The sequence below is a fragment of the Pseudorasbora parva genome, chromosome 19, assembly GCF_024679245.1.
Source record: "Pseudorasbora parva isolate DD20220531a chromosome 19, ASM2467924v1, whole genome shotgun sequence".
Classification (NCBI taxonomy): Eukaryota; Metazoa; Chordata; class Actinopteri; order Cypriniformes; family Gobionidae; genus Pseudorasbora; species Pseudorasbora parva.
In genome coordinates, this window is record NC_090190.1 from 42,144,294 (window position 1) to 42,162,219 (window position 17,926).

Here is a 17,926-nt window from a genome sequence, read left to right on the forward strand (position 1 = left end):
ATGACAGGTGATCGCTTCCTGTATTCCTGAGTTGTAAGTTGCTTTGCTAAAGGAATAAATGTAAATGTAAAATGTCAACTGAACTCACCAGCCTTTTCATGTTAAAACAGCAGGGCTGCATTTCCCGAAACCTTCTGAACTCTACGTCATTCTTAAAGGGGCGGTGAAATGCTGTTTCCTGCATACTGAGCTTTACACTGTTAAAGACTTGGATTCCCATCCTAAACATAGACAAAGTTTCAAAAACTAATGTTGGACGTTTGATGGAGTATTTCTGTGTCAAAAATACTCCTTCCGGTTTCTCACAAGTTTCGGAGAGTTTTTTTCTAGTATGGGTCGGCTTGACGTTAATAGAGCGGAAGGTCCTTGTATGGGCCGTACGGGCTCTTCTCCCGGTAGGGTGCGCGCGCGTGACTAGAGCGAGAGAGGAAACGCACGCCCATAAACACTCTCAGCTGCAGATCCAGTCGTCCGTGAACACTTCTGTCGCGCCACGCTCCACTTTATTCCTATGGGTGACGTCGAGTGACTTCAACGCTTCAGCACAGCATTCTGGGAAGGCAGCGCTGCATTTGAACCGATTTGAACGCAGAAATGACGGGAAGCTTCACAACATCGCTTCAGTCGCGTCTAAAAGTGGATCTCCACGGTCACTGCTGTCAGGACTTCACCAAATCATACCAAAGAAGTGTGTTTTTGACGGAGCGGTCCCAGCGATAAAGGTTCGGTCCTGCTTTGGAAGCAGCCGGTGAGTAAAACTGCTTCAGATGTCTGTGCTGTCGGCTATCGTCGCGTGAGTAAACATCAGTAAACGACACGATCGCGTGCTTCGTCATTCAGATGCGCTAACGGACTCCATTGCTGTTCTCTGTATAATGTTACACTAGTCTGACGTGCTAAACCGTTTTGCTTGCTACTGCTAAGGTTTAGTCGCATACAATAGTCCATAAACCGAATCATGTCCTCATAAACTGCGAGTAAACACACAAATGTTGGCAGGCCACTAAATACAGTCCATACCACAGAGACGGACGTCCTGCTGCTGCTGTTTCTCCTGTTCAGTTTATTTCAGCCTCCGGATCTGATTCTGGATCATTATCTGTATTAGTTGAATCTGATAGCGATGGGTTTCTCCACGCTTGAGGACGTCACCGCTTTGCGCTCGTCATTCTTTAGCTCCGCCCACTCGATACGCCTCCAGGCGCTCGGTTTTTTCCGGAAAGACTCGGTACAGCCTATATTTCTTTTATAAATATAATAAAACTAAAGACTTTTCGGAGATATGAAAGATGCAATACTACTCTATAGGTACTCAAGATTGACATGAGATTGACTGAAACTGAGTGTTTCACCCCCCCTTTAAGTAATACCTTAAGGTATCCCTTAACGTTAATATGTGTTTCCCAAAACGAACTTAGTTAAGGATACCTTCTGTAAGTCATACTTTCGTAAGGCTGGTCTGGACCACTCTTAGCTATCCCTTATCACCATTAACCGTTCATTCCACTAGTGGCCTGCCTAGAAATCTAGACGCCCCCAAGCGGCAGCAAATCTAATCTGCCCTCGAGTGTCGTCTAGCAACTCTCAATACCCTTCTGAGCTGTAAACGGCAAACTCTGGTCGGGCCAATCACATCGTGTATAGAGTCGGTGGGCGGGGCCATAATGACGACGGCCGAGTTGCGTTTGCATGCTTCTAGTAAACACAGAAACTGGCGAACGGCGGTCTGTCGAATCAGCTTTGACCGCGACTCTGGAAGACTTGAGTTAAGCTTTTCTCTGAGAAAAGAACAAAGAACGGCACTGAAGTCATTCTGAAGAAGGGAAGATGTGTTCGGAGTTTAGCCGTCAGTTTTGGCAACTCAAAAGAAAAAGAAAGTTATAAATGCTAGTTTGTATCATTAGTTTGAAACTCAGTTCTTTAATTTGAGTTGGCTCTACTGAAATTAATTCATTATTTTCAGCGTTATGGTTCACAGTTTGTAGATTTCATGTCTATTGTGTTATTTACCGAGATGTTTCTAAGAAAATACACTTTAAAAGTGTGGTTTAATTGAGAGTTATATTATTTAAGTAAAAATGATTGCAAAATAAACTTGGTTGAGTTAAAATGACCTTAGTTTACTTAACTTTGCTAAGTAGAGTTTCTTAATTACATATAAAGTATGTGGAATTTACTTAAAAGGTCTGCAAAAACTTGCAATTATAGTTTTTCCCCTTTTACTTCAGCTTTTACTGTAATAATTATGTCTTCAGATGAAATTATATAGTTTTAAGTGGAAACGCACATTATAAACACATTTACAGTTGTTATTCCTGAGTATTGAGAATATTAGACCTGCATTAATACACTGTAAAAAAATATTTTAAAGCCTTAAAAGTTTGAGTTTATTGAAATTAAATTTTTTAGTTAATACAATGAACATTTTTTGAGATTCGACAACCTTTATTCAAATATTATTAAAAGATTTTGTAAGCATATTGGGTAATTGTGTGTGTTTTATTTCTGATGACGGAGCCAAATAGTGCTATTTTCATGATTTATCACATGTTTTATGTGGTTCAGACACAATAATATTTGAGTTTCTATTTATTAAACAAATTTCCTTCATTGTATCAACTCAAATGTTTAATTTCAATGAACTCAAAATTTTAAGGCAACCAGGTTACTTACTTTTTTAAGTTAAACCAACAAAAAACCAACAAAAAAATGCACTGTACAGTCTTCCACATATTCATATCTATTAAGCATTCATTTAAAACGTAATTTTTGAGTGGCTATATCACAATGCTGGCACATTATCTCTGCGTTTGACACATTTTGCAAATCAGAGGAAGAAAAACGTGCCACAACTGTTAACACACGTGTGTGTGCTGATTTTGGTCGATCTCCAAAAGAGCTTATTTTCACAAAAAGCGTATAAAAGCAAATATAATTAAGGGAGCTCCAAACCTAAAAGATTCCCTTCACTGTATTCTGTCTTCACCTTTTAGATTTAGTAATTTCAGATATACATCAACAAAAAATCTGACATCTGCATTCATTCAATCACACCTGCAGACGACGACTCATTGTTTCAATTCAAAACCTCAATAGACCCAAAAATGATCAAATGAATTAAAAAGTGCTGACTCACTCACTAATGCTAACCATTAGCAGTGTTCATTTTATGACATTTTGGTGCTAAACAGAAATAAACATAATAATGTTAATATAAACATAAACACAACATAAACATAAATAAACGAGCCGAGTGTTGTCGGCGATATATAAACAAAGGCTTACATGTTTTTTCACGTGTCGGCATGCTAACAATGCTGCGTGATTGAGTTCTTCCTGCTTTATGACTACTTTGTGGAATGGTGTGTGGTTGGTTATAAATAACCTGCAGGGCATTACTGCCACCATCTCGACTGGAGTGTGAAACACTCAAAGGAAAACATCTAATAATTTAACTTTCTCCCATGAAACATGAAGCAACTCGTCTATCTAAACAGTTTTGAAATGTTTTAATACTCTATTCTTTTGTCTGCCTAGAATCAGTTTTTAGTGAACTAAATGTCGGCTGTAATTACCCAGCTCTTTCATCTGTCATGCTTTTGCTTATGTTTTATGGTTATCGTGTAAAAGACCTTCTCAGCACAATCAAAATATATGCATCTCCGGTTTCCTATTGTCAGTGAGGTATACTTTAATAATTCACAATGACTTACACGAAGACAAGCAATAAAAGTATCCGCATGTCCATTTCTTTAAGAGCTTTTAATACTGTCAGATGTCATGACCTCTTTAAATATACGGTGTGCTTCACTTATGGCATTGTAAATACAAATCTCATTTATTTTCATAAAGCCGATTCCAAAAATATGATGGCTTGTGTTTGTTGGTCATTTTAGGGTCAGGTTACAGTTCAATAAAGTACACGCAAATCTGTGCCCAGGGGTTAAATATTTTGCATGCTCAAGTCTAGCAGTTCCTGTACTTTAACCGGGAGAACTATATGAGGTCACTATATCAATATACACCGATCAGGCATAACATTATGACCCCTGACAGGTGAAGTGAATAACACTGATGATCTCTTCATCACGGCTCCTGTTAGTGGGTGGGATATATTAGGCAGCAAGTGAACATTTTGTCCTCAGAGTTGATGTGTGTGAAGCAGGAGAAATGGGCAAGCGTAAAGATTTGAGCGAGTTTGACAAGAGATTGTGACGGCTAGACGACTGGGTCAGAGCATCTCCAAAACTGCAGCTCTTGTGGGCTGTTCCCGATCTGCAGTGGTCAGTATCTATCAAAAGTGCTCCAAGGAAGGACCATTGGAGAACCGGCCACAGGGTCATGGGCGGCCAAGGCTCATTGATGCACGTGGGGAGCGAAGGCTGGCCCGTGGGGTCCGATCAAACAGACGAGCTACTGGAGCTCAAACTGCTCCAGAAGTTAATGCTGGTTCTGATAGAAAGCTGTCAGAATACACAGAGCAGCTCAGTTTGTGGCATATGGGGCGGCATAGGGTGACCTCTGACCCCGCCGAAAGCACCAGCAGTGGCACGTGGGCATCAGAACTGGACCACGGAGCGATGGAAGAAGGTGGCCTGGTCTGAGGAATCACGTGTTCTTTTACATCACGTGGATGGCCGGGTGTGTGTGTGTGTGTGTGGCTTACCTGGGGAACACATGGCCCCAGGATGCACTATGGGAAGAAGGCGAGCCGGCGGAGAGTGTGTGATGCTTTGGCCAATGTTCTGCTGGGAAACCTTGGGTCCTCCATCCATGTGGATGTTACTTTGACACGCTCCACCTACCTAAGCATTGCTGAGACCATATTCAGCCTTTGATGGAAACGGTATTCTGGTGGCTGTGGCTCTTCCAGCAGGATAATGCTCCTGACACAAAGCACAAATGCTTCAGGAATGGTTTGAGGAGCACAACGACCAGTTTGAGGCGTCAACTCGGCCTCCAGATTCCCCAGATCTCAATCCAATCGAGCATCTGTGGGATGAGCGGAACAAAAAAGTCCGATCTGTGGAGACCCCAGGTCACAACTCAGAGGACTTAAAGGATCTGCTGCTAACATCTTGGTGCCAGATCCCACAGTACACCTTCAGGGGTCTAGTGGAGTCCATGCCTCGACGGGTCAGCAAAAGGAGGACTAACCCAACATTAGGCGTATATGCCATAGAAGCAGGATGATATAAAACATGCACCACTAATCCCACACAAAACTGATCTGAGATCTGAGCTGCGTTCAGCCCCGACAAACTGTTGCAACTATGGCAGCTGAGAAGGCCATTCTCTGTGTTCTTTTGGAGGAATTTTCAGAGCCATAAATACGTGTTTAATACTGCAAAACACACTCGATGACAGTCGCTGCCCTTGCCGTCCGGAATAAAAGAGTGAAGGGATTTGCAGAAACTGGTTCCTAATTATTGTGATCAAACATTTGCCTCACATTTCAGGATGAAAAGCAAACATGTTTTCTAATATCTTCAATTGTGGCATTTACCGAGCTGCGGCGGACACATTTGTAAACGGCTTTACTCTGACCCATTGAGCATTGTGTCTCTTTAACACCACGTGGTTATATATCAGCATGTTTCCTCTGATTGGGCTGATATTAACACACCCACCCAACAAGAGAAAATGCATCTCAAACCTCAGTGCACACCGTTTCCAGGAAACATGACATTCAACCTGGAAACCGTAGCAAAACCTGCCCAATATTTCACTCATGTCACATGATCACAGAGCTGACAATGAAACTGGCATTCCTTCTTCCAAACAGAAGTCAGATTTAATATGTAGTTAAATAATCAGTTCATATTCAAATATTGAACACCATGCAATGTAATCTTCAGCTCAACCAGCTTTGAGAGATTACCCGGTTCGAGGACATCAATAATAATTTGCTCATCATTAGTGGGAGTGTCTGAAACTCACACCTGTGCTGTTCTTTTAGTTTTGTTTTTGCTGAAAAGTCACATCTCTCTCAGCATGCTGTGGTTCACAGGTCCAGAACATTTCTTCACATCATCTAACATGTAAGTTAGCATGTTTTAATATAAATCCAGCTTGTGTTTTATATTATCATACCTGTAATTGTGTTTCTATTTGTGGAAAACTAAACCTACTAGTGATACTAGAGACATTAATCCACATCTTAATGCAGAATGCATCCATTATTGAGATTATGACAATGATATGATGATGCTTTTAATGGGGTTATTAATATTAATTATTCGATTGTTACCGAGTTTCTCAAACCTGTTGTTTGTGTATTATGACTTTGAGTGATCATTTTGAAAATTACACAAAAATTATTGATACTTTCATGATAAAAGGTACAAAAGCTGTCAGTGGGACCTAATGTACCCCTATTACTGTTTGACAGGGCTCCACACACTGACAGATTTGGTAAAAAATAAAATAAAAAAAATATTCGGAGAATGGGCATTTTTATCATATAAGACCCACATGTTAAATATTTTGATGAAATGAAAGTGAAAGTTATTTTTTAATTGTTTTAATATTAGGACACATCCTGTCTCTGTGACATCACAGCTCTTGTGTTTTCCCATCAGGTTCAAACTCTTGAATCTTCTGCTCCTGTTGTGTGTTTTCGATCCCGGCGGTCAGTACACACACGGGCATATTTGTTAATAAACTGTAATCAGTTTTGATTGACCGGTAGAGTTATTTGTTCAGAAATTCACTGTAACTGCACTGACACATCTGATACAGCTTTAAAGGATTAGTTCATGATGAACATCTCCTGATAGCGTCCTCACCCCCATCTCATCCGAGATGCTCATGTCTTTCTTTCTTCAGTGGAAAAGAAATGAAGTTTTTTGAGGAAAACATTCCAAGATTTTTCTCCTCATGATGGACTCCATTGGGAATCAACGGCTGAAGGTCCAAATCAATGAGGAAGAGCTTCAGAGACTCTGATGATCCCAGAGGAATAGAGTCTGATCCAGACAAACCATCACACATTTACAACACAAATACACATTTATACACTTTAACCTCAAATGCTTGAGTTTGGTGATGTTCTTCTTCCCGGTGTATGATGTCATCACGTCTGAAAGGTCACATGACGTCGGTGGAAGTGCCGCCCCATTGTTAAAACGAACGTCCAAAGACTAAATCAAACGCTCTTTACACAAATAAATGAAAAACTACGATGGCGGGCGAATTTAAAGTTGGATGAGTTTTTCGACAATTGGTCGTTACTTCCACCGACGTCATGTGACCTTTCAGACGTGATGACATCATACACCGGGAAGAAGAACAACACTGAAGTCGAGCATTTGAGGTTAAAGTGTATAAATGTGTATTTGTGTAGTAAATGTAAGATGGTCTGTCTGGATCAGACTCTATTCCTCTGGATCATCAGAGTCTCTGAAGCTCTTCCTCATTGATTTGGACCTTCAGCCGTTGGTTCCCATTGAGGTCCATCATGAGGAGAAAAATCCTGGAATGTTTTCCTCAAAAAACTTTGTTTCTTTTCCACTGAAGAAAGAAAGACATGAACATCTCAGATGAGATAGGGTGAGGAGGAAATAATTAGGATATTTTAAAGTGAACTAATCCTTTAGCTATTTCCTGATACAGAGAATAGACAGAAACACCACACCACCTGATACTTTGAATATTACACCTTCTAATATTACACTATGATACAATATATACTAATATATACATTATACTAATATTACACTGTCTGTATTTGCAGAAACCGCCTCTAAACTTGTGCCTGCACAAACGGGACAGAACGTCACCCTAACATGTGGAGCTGAGGCCAGAGAGATTGTCTACAGTGATCTAAGCAGGTTAAAACGCATCCTTCCTTGTCAGAATGAAGAGTGTGAGAGTGAACACGGCCGAGTGTTTAGAGAAGGAGCATGTGACGTCATCATCCAGGATCTGAGACTGAGGGATGCTGGGAAATACTTTCTGAGAGTCTATTATGATGATGGTCAAGGAGAAGTGAAACAACAAATCCTGGAGTACAAACTCTGCATTCAGGGTAATATCGAATCTGATCAATCATAATGTTGAGGATCACGTTATTTTACACATGCATCTGTTTACATCAGTCGTTTCACTGCATCTTTCTGGCGTGTGTTTTGATCAGGAGATGCGTTTACACTCTAAAAAATGCTGGGTTAAAAACAACCCAAGTTGGGTTGAAAATGGACTAACCCAGCGATTGGGTTTTTTAAACCCAACAATTGGGTTGTCTTATCCCAGCGATTGGGTTGTTTTATCCCAGCGATTGGGTTGTTTTATCCCAGCGATTGGGTTGTTTTATCCCAGCGATTGGGTTGTTTTAACCCAGCGATTGAGTTGTTTTATCCCAGCGATTGGGTTGCATTAACCCAACGATTGGGTTGTCTTATCCCAGCGATTGGGTTGTTTTATCCCAGCGATTGGGTTGTTTTATCCCAGCGATTGGGTTGTTTTATCCCAGCGATTGGGTTGTTTTATCCCAGCGATTGGGTTGTTTTATCCCAGCGATTGGGTTGTTTTATCCCAGCGATTGGGTTGCTTTAACCCAACGATTGGGTTGTCTTAAGCAACATTTAACCCAATTGCTGGGTTAAAACAACCCAATTGCTGAGTCAGTCCATTTTCAACCCAACTTGGGTTGTTTTTAACCCAACATTTAGAATGTAGCGCCCCATAGCGTATGACAGTAAAAACACTGAAAATTCTGTTTTTGGCTGGGAAGAGTTAAATATCAAATGCACTGGCGCATCTCTTCCCCCCTCAGTGTGTGTGTGTGTGTTCACACATTGGGCGTCTGGTCTAAACCAGGTGTGTTCAGGAGCATTGTTGAAGCGTTGCTATTGTGAGAAACTGAAAACCACTGACCACTGACCAACACACACCTGCTCTAAAGCAGTAACGCGTTACTCTAATCTGACTACTTTTTCCCAGTAACGAGTAATCTAACGCGCTATTATTTCCAAACCAGTAATCAGATTAAAGTAACGTATCCAAGTCACTGTGAGTTACTATTTTAGTAATTTTTCTTGTTTTATATATTTTTGCTTTCATCTCTCGTCTTGGGGAGAATATTTTTTCTGGAAGTGTTTTTTAATTTCAACTTAAAATGTCAGGAGATACATTGTTGACGTTACTGTTAAAAATGCACTTCCAATAAAGTGTGTGTTAGCAAAAACGGCTGTCATTTCTGTGTTGAGGCGTCGGGGTGTTGTCAGAAACTGCTGAATGTAACTAATAAAGTAACTTGTAATCTAACTTAGTTACCTTTTTTAAATCAAATCTGTAAAGTAACTAAGTTACTTTTTAAAGGAGTAATGAGTAATCAGATTACTTTTTCAAAGTAAGCACCACTGCTCTAAAGTCAACAGTGCAGTATTTCTGTGTTATTTAAAGGGTGTGTTAGTAACGTGAGCTCTTCCTCTGAAACTGCATTGATTTGGACCTTCAACCGTTGGTTACCATTGGAGTCCATTGTGAGGAAATAATGTATTATTATTATGTTAGTAATATGAGCCTACAGGCGGAGCACAAAACACACAGCCTCTGATTATTACACACGCAGGGATGCGCAACACACACACACACACACACACACACACACACACACACACACACACACACACACACACACACACACACACACACACACACACACACACACACACACACACACACACACACACACACACACACACATTTAAATATTAAAAAGAAAAGGATCCTCTCTGGAGAAGTGTTCAGTCTCTCCTCATGTCAATAGTGAGTCTGCTCATGGCTCGAGCACAGCTGGCTTTTAAAGGGAAAGGGAGATGAGACTCTGATTGGTTTATTGCACGTTACGCCCAGAACACATCCATGACTCATTAAGATACGAGGGATGACCCTTTTAGACCATGAGCCGGGAACATTTTTTCTGTTGTTAAAGGGGGGGTGAAACACTCAGTTTCAGTCAATCTCATGTCAATCTTGAGTACCTATAGAGTAGTATTGCATCCTTCATATCTCCGAAAAGTCTTTAGTTTTATTATATTTATAAAAGAAATATGGGCTGTACCGAGTCTTTCCGGAAAAAAACGAGCGCCTGGAGGCGTATCGAGTGGGCGGAGCTAAAGAATGACGAGGGCAAACAAAGCGGTGACGACCTCAAGCGTGGAGAAGCCCATGGCTATCTCAGCTAATACAGATAATGATCCAGAATCAGATCCGGAGGCTGAAATAAACTGAACAGGAGAAACAGCAGCAGCAGGACGTCCGTCTCTGTGGTATGGACTGTATTTAGTGGCCTGTCAACATTTGTGTGTGTTAACTCGCAGTTTATGAGGACATGATTCGGTTTATGGACTATTGTTTGCGACTAAACCTTAGCAGTAGCAAGCAAAACGGTTTAGCACGTCAGACTAGTGTAACGTTATACAGAGAACAGCAATGGAGTCCGTTAGCGCGTTTGAATGACGAAGCACGCGATCGTGTCGTTTACTGATGTTTACTCACGTGACGATAGCCGACAGCACAGACATCTGAAGAAGTTTAACTCACCGGCTGCTTCCAAAGCAGGACCGAACCTTTATCGCTGGGACCGCTCCGTCAAAAACACACTTCTTTGGTATGATTTGGTGAAGTCCTGACAGCAGTGACCGTGGAGATCCACTTTGAGACGCGACTGAAGCGATGTTGTGAAGCTTCCCGTCATTTCTGCGTTCAAATCGGTTCAAATGCAGCGCTGCCTTCCCAGGACCTTCCGCTCTATTAACGTCAAGCCGACCCATACTCGAAAAAAACTCTCCGAAACTTGTGAGAAACCGGAAGGAGTATTTTTGACACAGAAATACTCCATCAAACGTCCAACATTAGTTTTTGAAACTTTGTCTATGTTTAGGATGGGAATCCAAGTCTTTAACAGTGGAAAGCTCAGTATGTTACACTGTTACACAGTATGCATGAAACTAGTAAAAAGTGGATTCGGACCCGCCCAAAGAGCTCCTGCGTTGTGAGCTCAGATCAGTAAAACAGTGCCCAAGCCTTTTTAAGGCATGAATAATTTTCTTTCACAGGATTTGTTTTAATTTGCCACTTTGGTGATCAAAGATAAGTTTTAAGGGATAAAATGACTGACTACAGGGGGACTTTAAATAATTACATTTGGTCCCTTTAAACCTTAATGTGTTTCTGGCTTTGATTGATTGACGTAATGATGTGTGTGTGTGTGTGTGTTTCACCTCAGATGAGATCTCTGTGAAGAAAGGTGAAGAGCTGAAGTTGGATGTCCTGTTGCCCAGTGCTGATAAAGTGGAGCACTTGGCCAAAAGAAGCACCGGGCCAAAGGAGGTGTGGACGAGAGGTCAAGGGGTCAGGAGTGATCGAATGGCCATTACAGATGGAAACCTGATCATTCATCAGTTTACACGCACTGACGCTGGAACATATGAGGTTCTGGACTCAGACGGAGAAATCCTGATCATGGTGACGGTAAAAGGTGAGAGAAGCTCAGTGGACATCTTACATCATGATCTGAACATCAGACTGATGATAAACTCAATGACTGACCTTTCAATATCATCTACAGAATCAGTGGACGAATTGAGCTACTATGATGACCAAACTTATTACACACTACCACAGAGTAAGTAAAACAGGGGGCACTGAGCATTATACAATCTTTAAACAATGACTTGAACAAAGTGCTCTCTCCTCAGTTCCTGCAGATGTGGAGAATGCCGTGATAGCTATACTGTCTGTGCTTTTGATGGCTCTGATGATTTTGGCTGCTGTTCAATTAAACAGGATACTCAGCTATCCAAGGGCACGACTGCATATTTGCTGAGTTGAAACAGTACACTTACATTTATATTTTATATTAGTACACATACTACATAAAGAATGCTTTAACATATTCTTGAACTTTACTTAAGAATACTTAATATAATAAATTTGACATTTTTTGTAAAGGACATTTTTTGAGATGCGTGTCTGTTTAAATTATAGACTGTAAAAAATATATGGATGTAGTGTCTGTGGCATCGAGACAGGGGTAACTGCAGCTTGGAGTAATGGGTGTGGCAGGAGGTAGGGGCGTGGCAAGAGGTAGGGGCGTGGCAGGGGGTAGGGGCGTGGCAAGAGGTAGGGGCGTGGCAAGAGGTAGGGCCGTGGCAAGAGGTAGGGGCGTGGCAGGGGGTAGGGGCGTGGCATGGGGTAGGGGCGTGGCATGGGGTAGGGGCGTGGCAAGAGGTAGGGGCGTGGCAAGAGGTAGGGGCGTGGCAGGGGGTAGGGGCGTGGTGAGAGGTAGGGGCGTGGCAGGGGGTAGGGGCGTGGCAGGGGGTAGGGGCGTGGTGAGAGGTAGGGGCGTGGCAGGGGGTAGGGGCGTGGTGAGAGGTAGGGGCGTGGCAAGAGGTAGGGGCGTGGCAAGAGGTAGGGGCGTGGCAGGGGGTAGGGGCGTGGTGAGAGGTAGGGGCGTGGCAGGGGGTAGGGGCGTGGCAGGAGGTAGGGGCGTGGCAAGAGGTAGGGGCGTGGCAGGGGGTAGGGGCGTGGCAGGAGGTAGGGGCGTGGTGAGAGGTTTCTCATTGATCAAAGGAGCTTCCTCCTGGTGACTGCGTTGGCCAGAGTTGCTAGACGACACTCGCGGGCAGATTAGATTTGCTAGGGTGCGTCTAGATTTCTAGGATATAATCCTATCATCAAACTCTGTTCTCACTGCAGGTCTCACCCAAAAATATATCTGTGAGTCCTGAAAACGTATGAGTGTAATTTCGGTTACAGACTGCAGTTGGGACTGCCTTAAACCATATACAGAAATAATGATTTGTAAAATATTATTTTTCAGCTGCTAGCTTCAGCCCACGGATGCCTGTGCATTAATGCCCCCCTAGACCAATATTATCTGACAAGAAGATGAAGCGGAAAGGCCAATAGGTGCTCTTTGCCCTCTCAGCCAACAATGCTCTTTAACATGATGCCTCATCCATCCCCACCCTCATCACTTGATTTAATAAAATACAATTTTGAGCTAATTTGAATGTATTTTTAACAAATAAGCTTTTCATTATTTATAACTTTTAAATAACAGAAAATGTTTTAAAGAATGATTTTGCACAGAAGGGGGCGCCCTTGTGTCACTGCATTCACTGCTAAAGCCATTATTATTACAGTTTTTTTCAACTGCTTACACACATTTTCCAGAGGTTTCCTCTTTTTTTCAAAACTTAACACACAAATTCAAGAATTCCACACACAAGATGCAAAATGCCTCACATCTCTTTCAAAATGAAACAACACAGTCAAAATATCACAAACATATTTCAAAAGCAAACATTTGTCTTACGTTGTAAACACCTTTACCATAATGTTATATTTTTGATTATGTCATATACACACTGTTATTCAAAACCTAAAGCTCTTCTTTTAAAAGCTCACATGTACATGAATGAATGTAATTGGGAGAGAGCTGTTGAATATATAAAGTAAAAACAAAAGCAAAATTGAAACCAAACTTTCTATTTAAGTTTTTATTTTATTTTGCTTTTTGTGGTTGTAAATGTAGTATTAGTGTACACAGTTTGAAAAGAAAAAAAAAAACACATCAAAAATATGTAGTGTTGTAGCATGTAGTGTAAAACCAAACATAATGTGTGTGCTTGCATGTGGAGATGGTTGGGTATATCTAGGCTCCATCTCTCCTCCGGGCTGGGTCCGGCCACAATACTTCATCCACGTCACATGCTATATTCCCTCTTGCCAGACACCGTGGAAAGAACCCTCTTGTATGGCATATCCAACCTTGGATGGAGGCAGCATCAGTGTCTCCACAACTCCTCTTACTCTGTCTGCATTGTTTGCATCCATTGTCCAAAAGCTATTACTTGACCTTTGGCCTATTTATAGGCCACTACTAAAGTTATGATTGGTTGTTGTTAAGTAAAGCAACAAGTGTTTGCACATGTGAGGAGTTAGTGTGAGGCACTGATGAATTAGTGTGGCATTTTGATTGGTTGTGTTTATAAAAGGAAATCAAGAAACTTCGTGTCAGATTTTTGTGTGTAGCCTAGAAAATTGTGTGTTGTGTTTTGCAAAAAGTGTTTAATGAAATTGAAAACTGAGTAAAAGGCCAAAAAATAGTGTATGGTTTTGCAGATTTAGTGTGTGGTTCTGGTGTTTGAGTGTCAGGTTTTAAAAATTGTGTGACAAGTAACAATTTTGTGTGTAAGCAGTTGAAAAAAACGGTAAATCAAGATGCACTGAGAGAAAACACTAAAACATGTTAAGGGAACTTTAGCTGCTTTATAAATGTCATAACCATGCAATTATATTTTTAATGATGTATTTTGAAATGGAAATTGTCACTTTTTTGTGTTATTTAAGAGAACTTAAAAAGGTAGAAGTGGTGGACCTTACAGAGCCAAATGAATTATTACATGTTTAGGATAAAACATCTGTCTAAGTGCTCTTTATTACCTCACTGTGACTGTGAAGCTTCTGATCATCAGGTGTGTGTGTGTGTGTGTGTGTGTGTGTGTGTGTGTGTGTGTGTGTGTGTGTGTGTGTGTGTGTGTGTGTGTGTGTGTGTGTGTGTGTGTGTGTGTGTGTGTGTGTGTGTGTGTGTGTGTTCTGATATTGTGGTTTTTGTGACTGCCCTGAAAAGCCCTATGGCATCCGTGTAAGAGGGGAAATGTATATTTCCTGTACAGCGTTTGTTCATGTCTGTATATTCAAATGTTTAACTTAATAAATAACTTGTTCTGCTTTAAGAGTACTGCGAATCTTTCCTTTTATTACAGGTTAACAAAAATTGCAGAGTAAGCTTCCTGACCTACATTACTGTTGTTAGAGGATCAACAGAAGATAGAGCTTAAAGAGGATCTAATGCTATTTAATGCATTCTGACTTAATTACCGGTACACTGTTCAAGAGTTAATTCTCATGATCAACATCAACGAGTCTGACGTATGACAGAGTATTTCTGTGCCAAATTAGTCCAGGCAAAAACTCATTTTGGAGCCAAAAATAGAACTAATTGTAACATAATTTTTTCAGCTTGGATCATTTCTATGAGGTGTCCAGAACAACATACTAAAAGTCCTAAGAAATCCTAGATGAGGAAATCTGTTAAATTCTCATCAAGCCGAGATGTGTGCCAGTAAGGCCAGACAGCAATGGAGCCCAATGGGCTATTTTTTTCCTTTACTCCTTTCAAAATGAGACTTTACACAGTGAAAGTACACATGAAAAGTACTTTTTTTTTGTTTTACAAGTTTCTTTGAAAATGAATTTTACTATGCAAATGAGATATACACTAATCGACTTTGCCCAAAATACACCCAAATGGGCTTATTTTTCCCTTTACTTCTACCACAATAAAACTTTACACAATGAAAGTCTACATGAAAAGTAAAACATTTTGTATTAGAAGTTTCTTTGAAAATGAATTTGAATATGTAAATGAGCAATATACTAATCGAATATGCCCAAAATACTCCCTAAAGGGTTTTTTTTCCCTTTACTCCTACCACAATCAAACCTCACACAGTGAAAGTATACATGCATGAAAAGTAACATTTTTGTTTTCCAAGTTTCTTGGGAAAATCTATTTTAAATATGCAAATGAGCTCAACACTATGCTAATTGACTTATGGCCAAGAAGCCCTAAAGGTACAAGTAGAAAATACAGTGGCCAAATATCTAACACATTCATGTCCGTATAGTAAGTTAACCTATGCCTAAACACAATAAAAGCTTCTCGTCTTCTGGAGTCTTAGATTTTTGTTTCTTGTAAACTTCACGATGAACTGAGTGGGCTGTCTCTCGCAAAGTGACCACACTGATTTTCCAGGCCAGTCAATATTACTCTATCTCCAAAGTGTTCCTTTATTTTAATTTTCATCCACTTTGGAGAATATGGTTCACAACCTGTGTTTTGCAAGTGCTCTGTCATCTTTACCATAAGGTCTTGATAGTAATTTGTTCATCATCGTATTCTTCTAAAAAGTTTGCCACTTTGAGGAATGCTGTTGTTCTCTCATAATCTTCAGGTCTTCCGACTTTGAATCTTTTATTGCCAGGGTTCACAGAAAGTTGACTCTGAATATTCTTCATATTTCAAAAAATTGTGTTGCACATGTCGTGGTAAATTGCATCGGCTGCATGAAGGTCATGGACAGATGATATTCTCCCCAAAACTGTATCAGACCGTTCATCGTTCCTTAAATGGCAAACCTGGACAACCATTTGCTGGAAGTCTCCTGTTCTTACTGGGTAGATATCAATTTTCTCTCTCTTCTTATTTTTCTTATCTATTTCAGTTGGTTGTCCACAGAGTGCTCTTGAAAATTAAAGTTCTGTTCTGAGCGGAGATTATGTTTGATTTGTGGTTGTTGCAAAGATGGTATCACATTATCACGTACAATATTTTCTGCTTTACGATAGCTGCGGCGGCATTCGATGTGTCCTCGGTCTCCAGGAACTGTCACTCTTCCACGTTGAGCACTGGCACGGTTCACACCACTGCGGCCTTTTGCTCGTAGAACAACTGATGTGTTTTCATCACTGAATGACTCATTACATATTTTACACTTCTCCATTTCTCCTTGAAAAAGGTATCAAAGTGTTGTCTAGCAATGAAATGTGTGGCCTGCCTGGTCTGAAATACTTGCTAACTACAAAAAGAGAAGCAGTTTTGGTGTCTGGCAAAATTATTTTAAAGCGCTGGAATGTCTGAAAAGTGTGTCTATCTGGTTTTTCATCTCTTCTGTGTGAAAGTGAATCATTTAGTTGGTGAGAATGACTTCTGCCTGTAATCTCATAATTTTACCAACAATCCCTATCTTTTGTAAATCTACCAGGCCAAAATGTTATCTCACCACATTACTAATGCCTAAAATGGCTATTCTGACTTCTTCTGATTTTATCTGTGGGGGATTGTCATTAGGTATGGCTTGTTTGCAAACAAAACATTTTTTTTAGAAAGAAACTGGAGGCAATTTAAAGGTCAATTTAAGTCTTTTATGGCAAGTGACTTCAAAATTATCGTGTTAATGCATAGGTTAACTTACTATACAGACATGAATGTGTTAGATATTTGGCCACTGTATTTTCTACTTGTACCTTTAGGGCTTCTTGGCCATAGGTCAATTAGGCATAGTGTTGAGCTCATTTGCATATTTAAAATAGATTTTCCCAAGAAACTTGGAAAACAAAAAAATTTACATTTCATGTGTACTTTCATTGTGTAAAGTTTCATTTTGATAGGAGCCCTTTAGAGAGTATTTTGGGCATATTCGATTAGTGTATTGCTCATTTGCATAGTAAAATTCATTTTCAAAGAAACTTGTAAAGCAAAAAATTTACATTTCATGTGTACTTTCATTGTATAAAGTTTCATTTTGAAAGGAGTAAAGGAAAAAAATAGCCCCATTGGGCTCCATTGCTGTCTGGCCTTACTGGCACACATCTCGGCTTGATGAGAATTGAACAGATTTCCTCAACTAGGATTTCTTAGGACTTTTAGTATGTTGTTCTGGACACCTCATAGAAAAGATCTAAGCTGAAAAAATTATTTTACAATTAGTCTGTCATAAAACGTTACTTTGCCTGGACTAAATACACTCCTTCAGGATTCAAACAATTTTCGGAAAGATTTTTTTCGAGTCTGGCGATAATGATTAGCCTGATCAGACTCTCGTATATTTCATTTGTTCAGAGACTCTGGCCTCTCTCCCAGCGTTAACTTCCTTGAAGGCGGGAACTCAGTTGATGATTAAAACTATTGGATCTGCCATAACAAATCGCTAACATTTGGTCGTGACGTATGCCATGCGTACGCTTTAGCCAACTCCTTCACCACTAACGGAGCGAGCTGGAAATTCTAACTTTTCCTGAACCCTGGCGGTGAGGAGGGCCACAGCATCATGGCCACCAACAAACCGGC

The 17,926-nt window shown here is 40.5% G+C and overlaps 2 protein-coding genes across 2 annotated transcripts in view; one reads left to right on the forward strand and one right to left on the reverse strand.

The window, feature by feature from the left end:
• The window catches only part of LOC137047333 (uncharacterized), a 43,296-nt gene that overhangs the window by 12,070 nt on the left and 13,300 nt on the right, over positions 1-17,926 (reverse strand). The gene's annotated exons all lie outside the window — the stretch shown is intronic.
• Positions 4,500-11,833, forward strand: LOC137048365 (uncharacterized). Its single transcript, XM_067426499.1, has 7 exons — positions 4,500-4,590; positions 5,960-6,041; positions 6,582-6,631; positions 7,736-8,029; positions 11,234-11,485; positions 11,576-11,632; positions 11,706-11,833. Exons 1-7 carry the CDS (start codon positions 4,500-4,502, stop codon positions 11,831-11,833), a joined length of 954 nt encoding a protein of 317 aa, XP_067282600.1.